Source organism: Ipomoea triloba, chromosome 10 (assembly GCF_003576645.1).
Source record: "Ipomoea triloba cultivar NCNSP0323 chromosome 10, ASM357664v1".
Lineage (NCBI taxonomy): Eukaryota > Viridiplantae > Streptophyta > Magnoliopsida > Solanales > Convolvulaceae > Ipomoea > Ipomoea triloba.
The window spans coordinates 24,735,780-24,741,779 of NC_044925.1; the positions used below are offsets into that span (position 1 = coordinate 24,735,780).

The 6,000-nt window shown below is 37.1% G+C and overlaps 1 protein-coding gene across 2 annotated transcripts in view; it reads right to left on the reverse strand.

The window, feature by feature from the left end:
* Window positions 1–2,567: 2,567 nt before the first annotated feature.
* The window catches only part of LOC116032449 (MACPF domain-containing protein CAD1), a 4,960-nt gene continuing 1,527 nt past the window's right edge, over window positions 2,568–6,000 (reverse strand). For both annotated transcript variants that reach the window (XM_031275015.1, XM_031275016.1), the window contains exons 3-6: window positions 5,392–5,587; window positions 5,034–5,217; window positions 4,399–4,553; window positions 2,568–3,502 (exon numbers count right to left, since the gene is read on the reverse strand). In XM_031275015.1, the coding sequence (XP_031130875.1) occupies window positions 2,858–3,502; window positions 4,399–4,553; window positions 5,034–5,217; window positions 5,392–5,587 (1,180 nt within the window). In that variant the 3' untranslated portion in view covers window positions 2,568–2,857. The remainder of the gene's footprint in view (window positions 3,503–4,398; window positions 4,554–5,033; window positions 5,218–5,391; window positions 5,588–6,000) is intronic.

Genomic DNA, 6,000 nt, shown 5'->3' on the forward strand with positions numbered 1-6,000 from the left:
ATGCGAGTTTTTCTCGTAATTCTAATAATAATAATAATAATAATAATAATAATAATAAATTGAGCAAGGCACTAAACAAATAAAAAGAGACATTTATATAGACAAAAAAAATATTCGAGGCCTTGCATAAACTTTTCGTTTTTAGAAAGTTTTGTCATGACCAAATAATTGCACCTCACCTATGAGTCACATGCAGGGGCGGAGCCAGGAATAATAGGTTGGGGGGGCCAAATTTATAGAGTATATTGGTCGACATTAGTATATATAAACACCATAAATATGATTGTGTCGATTATTACTGATAATTATTTGTAATTATACTTTGTGCAATAATATAATATATGAATATATAATTATATGAGTACGATCGTTAAGGTTGTCAAATATTATTTTCAAAATTTTCACGTAACACAAAATATATACAATGGTAAAAATATGAAAATTACACTTTTCATCCCTAAGTTATAGGGTAATTGTAGAATTCGTCTCTAATTATTGTTGGTCGTGCTCACTTTTTGTCTCTAAGATATACTCCGTAATTGATGTTGTAAATTCCGTCGCTTTACTAACAAAACATTAGGGACGAAATTTGCAATGTTAGTATAGCTTAAGAACAAATGGTGAGTACAACCTGTTATTAAAATGACAAAATTTGCGACGTCAATTATAGTTTAGGGACGAAAAATGAGCACGACCACCAATTATGGACGAATTCTACAATTATTCTATAACTTAGGGACGAAAAGTATAATTTTTACATTTTTGAAAAGTGTAATATATTGAGTTCATTTAATATATACATAACAAATTTTTTAAAAATTAAGAGGGGGGCAAAACTGTAAAAATTTTATATAAATAATAATATATATACATATATTCCTACTAAAAATAGGGTGGGGGTTGGGGGGGGGGGGGGCCAAGGCCCCCTACCCCAAGGTGTGCCTCCGCCCCTGGTCACATGGCAAAGAAACTCAAACACCACAAGTCTCTCGCTTGGTATGTATAAGTTTTTTTGTGGCATTTAGATTGGCAGCAAAAACTTGCACTTTACGTTGCTAGCAGATATTAATGCGTTCATGTAACTTTCATTTACAGAAAAGTTCACGACTGCTACTTGAATGTGTGTTTTAAGTGACATTTGCATTGTGACTTAATCGACAAAAGACTACAAGAAAGTAAACCAATATAGACTCCTCATAGCTAACCGACTTTCACTAAAAAGCCAATATGCATCTCTCACAAAAAAATTCAAACTTAAAATTTTGTGATTATCAAATCAATTATTATTTAACCAACTCGATTAAGATTGTTCCCATCGTTTACGTACCTAGGTAGCTGGGAAGATGCTTGGAAAATGGACTGGAGGCTTCAACCGTTAAATTATAGTAAGCATACTTAGCTCACGTCAACATCTTGATAAAGAAAGCAAACGGAATTAAGGGAAGTTCGTTCTTATTTTTTGATGTATGGCAAGCTTCACACACTATATGAACTTGGCACAAGTAGCCATTATATGTGCGGTCCACATACTTCGCTCTCGGAACAAAACTCAACTGGTTAATCAATTCAAAAAAATGAATAACTTAGCTTCGTCGACAATCGTAAAGTACATGCATATTTTGATTCCTATTAAGGAAGTATGGAATTGACTCGCTATAAAAACTAATATACAAAAAGTGAAAAATTAGATAGTTTAATTTATTGAGACCTATCTTGTGATTTATATATCTTCCTTATCAATGCTCTAGGGCACAGCCGATTAACACCCTCAAAGTTAGGGTGTAGTCGTTTTTTCACATTGCTCATCTAGCCTCTAGAGCACAACTCAACTAATTAATCAATCTAAAGAAATTGATAACTTAGCTTCATTGGAAACCATGAGTGCAAAGTTTGATTCTTACTATAGAAACTGATGTACATGCAATGCATTTTGAAAAATAAGTAGACTATTGAGACACTACATCCCGCAATTTACTTTCTCTATTAAGACTCTAGTGCACGAGCAATGAAGACCCTCGGAATTAGAGTACAATCAGATTTTTACATCACTCATCTAAATTGAATCAATTAATAACGTACTTCTTCTGTCCATTTTATCCGTCTTGTTTACTATTCATTGGTCAAACCAACTCTTAATTTTTGTATCTTATAGTACTTTACTACTTTTTATGTAGCTTCTAAATATTTATAAATTTTATATACTAATACTAGCATTAATGTTATCAAAAATTGAATTTAAAATTACTTCCTCGTTAACTTAACCAAACACATAAAATAAGATAGAGAGAGTAATTTTCAAGAGTAACAAACTTTCAATTCTAATTTCAAGGTAATCTTTGAAAACCTTCTAGAAGCTATCTTGATTCTACAGTATGTAAATTATGTATTTTGAACATGAGTCCATGAGTCCACCTTGTAAGATGAATCCGAGTTCATGGTATAACTATTGTGATTCCACTTGATGGACTCTATCTTGTACATGGAATGGAATTAGAGAGTCATCATATGTAATGGGCTATAAACTAAGCCCAATTTTAAGTAATATTATAAAAATAAAATATAAAATATAAAACAAAGAAAATTAGAACACGTGGTAGGATTAATGAAACAACAGAGTATTTGAAGCAAATATGTTACTCGTACTATGAAGAAGCTCCTCAGAAAAAATGGCATAATATATACCAAGTGAAGAACTAATTAACGGAATAACTGCCTACCTCAAAAGAGTCGAACAAAATGAATGCCTAAACCTAACTGAATTTACAGAAGAATATATAAAATGAAGGGTTTGTCTGTGTAAAGAATTCCACCATTTCAATCTCTTCAATTCTCTGAAGGCCAATCATCCATCATCATATCAGTAATTCAACAGCGAGTACTTCAAGCGCAGCACGATTTTACCTTTGTCGACCCCGAGCTTAGCGCCCGTCACCAACCAATGCCCCGGCGTGTCCTGCGGGCCCCTCGACATTTCCGTCATGTCCACGATCTTCGCCAATTTCCCCATTTGGCTCGAGCTCTCACCTTTCTTGTCTGCAGCTTTCTCGTTTGAAGCGGACGTGGAAGAGCCGTCGGGTCTCTGTGCGGCACACGGGTTAGCGGGATTGTGGTCCCACACGGATCGCCTTATTGTGCATCCCGGTACCTTGGAGAAGAGGAGCTTCAGGTGCAACACGCTCTTAGCACCAAAATCCCAAACGCCGAGCTGAGCCCCGGTTACGATGTGAACGCCAGAGAGGTCCCCGATGGATGTTTCCGTGTGCTCTATCGGCGCAGTGCTTACGTGGGAGAAATTCTTCCACTTTATTGGCTCAAACCATCGACTGTCTTGCTCTTCGGGGCCTTGCCACTTGGGTGCGCCTATAGCCATGTGGGAATCCCAGTGAGGTTGGAGAATTTTAGGAAGAGAGACGAGATGCTGCAAATGGATAGCGAGACGGTTCTGCTTGCAGCCTTCTAGGCTGAGTCTGAGCCCCGTGACTGGCTTACGCCCAACTGTTACCTGCAATATTCAATATAATCATGGCGAGTTATTCAAATTCAATCTCGCAATCTCTTACATATCCTGCAGTCAAATTAGATTGTGAGACCAATAATTTACCACTAAAGTGGTTGTTGCTGTTATTAAAGTAAAATGACCATTGTGACATAAAAGACAACTCTCGACCAAATATGTTAACATTGCATATATACCTCCAATCTTAATCAAACACAATTCGAGCACGTTACAAGGAATTTGACTATTCCTGAGGTAACCTAACATTTCTTGAACCAAATGCCCCTTAAGGGTAATTTCATCGTTTATTGTGAGGCTGCAAACTAGCTCACGTTATCACTCTTTATGAAGTGTTGAATGCTCTCTGGAGTTCATCTTTATCCTAGATTAGTGATTACATACTAATTCCTTTTTAGGTACCATGAGTGATGGATCTCAACGCTGCACTATGATTGGTCATCCATCCTGTGACTGCGGTAAGTCAAGCATGCTTAACCATAGAGTTCTTTGGCTATCTGGTTGTCATATCTTACTTAAAACCAATTGGTGATAAGTAGGTGGACATTAACCATTTAACCACATCCCTCCATGGTAAGTCACAGCGCCACGTCTCGAATCAAGTAGGAGCTGAACTCAGCCGACACCCAACAATGAGCCTCTAGTAGCTGCATTGGACTCTGAATAATCCGTAATCAAGCCACTGTCGAAAACCTCGTTTTGAGGGAACAACTCTCCCAATGCATGTTACTCAATGTACAAGAGCATTGCTAATTTAACTTAGAGTGACCTTTTCTCCTAGTCACCTTCACAAACCGAGAAATTCTTATGCATTTGAATGACCAGGTTTTACTGCAATTACATAAAAGCATTCAAGATGACACGAGAGAAGAACTATGCCATACCTGATCTGGACTTATATGAAGCTTCGGACCCATCAAGCTGAACTGAAGAGTTGGGCAGACGGGCTCCTTTCTTTGGAGGTTATTCTGCTCTGGGGCCCAAACTCGAGAAATTTGGAAGTCTAAGAAATACTGCAAGTCCTCTATCGGTGGCTTGTCTGATTAAATTAAAGACAAAGCATCTCGTCATAAGCGTATTTGAGACTTTGAGCATTAAATGCGACTGTTCCCTTGAATATGGGCATAGGTCGACTTCTCTAAGTTCCTAGTATTTATCAATAAAGAGGCAACATCGCCTTACTGGAAATAAAGTTATCAACTAGTACCGGCATTATAACCTTGTAAATGTATTACATGAATGGTTTATGCTGCTGGTTCTTTACAGGTACGTGAATATTGAATTGAAAACAGAAATATCCACCAATATATGCATATGCATACACCTTACCTCAAAGACGGAGAATAAGGAATGACAGATAGGTATAAATAGAAAAAGAAAATTGCAAATCAATTAATTGAAAAGGTCGATAAGTTTTAAATATTTGGGATTCAAATACGTCAGGGTAGAAATAGATGTCCTGAGGTCAAGTTAGTTATTGAAGCCAGAAAACATAGAACCAGACAGGATAAATACTTACATTCCAAGTATAACTCAATTGCACGAGTCAGGTACTTTATCCCAGGAACCTCTTCCAGCAACGAAACAATGGGCGTAAATGTCATATTGATTACATCTGGTGTTGTTTCTACCGTCTTTGCCCACTTGTCATGACTCTGCTCAAGATCATCACCTCCTCTTCTTCGGAAAATAACTGTAACATCCTGCAGCACAAAATTTACATGGCTTTCAATGCACTAAAATTTTCGACTTTAAAAAAAATATATAAAAAAATGAAGCATATTCCAGATCCAAAAGATTAATGAATTCAGCAAGTGACTTAACTACGTCCTGAAGGTATAAAGAGTAAAATATGTTAAAACAAACTTTATACTAACCTTATCCTTGTATTTCAAGGGACCCGAACTTGGGAGGCTTTTTGAATCTGAGAATCTCTGATCTCCTATGTCCTTCACATAGTTCTCAATGTCAGACACTGACAGAGGAGACGACTGATGCTGTTTAATATAAACCACATCCCTTCCACCAATTGTTGCAGAGGTGACAATATGGGTTCCAAAATTTTCAATAAAACTGAAAAAAAGGAATTTCAAGTCAGAGCCTCAGAGGGCAAGAAAATGTTTTCTTGTTAGATTTTCTCCACTTTCTTAGTTTTATAGCACAACAATGTTTCTAAAGTTCGCAGGTTTTCTACAATACAGGGATTGTAATTCGTCAATGGTGGTAGCACAGTTTTGTCATCAGTCACCACTCACCACTATACAGGACCGGCCAATGCCCGTACTCCTGTATAGAGGGAAGCTTCAAGCTTTCATTCCCATGTACAACACGTTTTCAAATTCATACAAAGTTATAAAAAAAAAACCCACCAAAAATAACACATGGAGTTCAAAATGACCGGTGAAACTAAGCACAGAACTCTTTCAGGTATCAGAATTAGCATATTTCTTCAACCAACCCTCTCACCCCCCCCCCCCCCCCCCCCC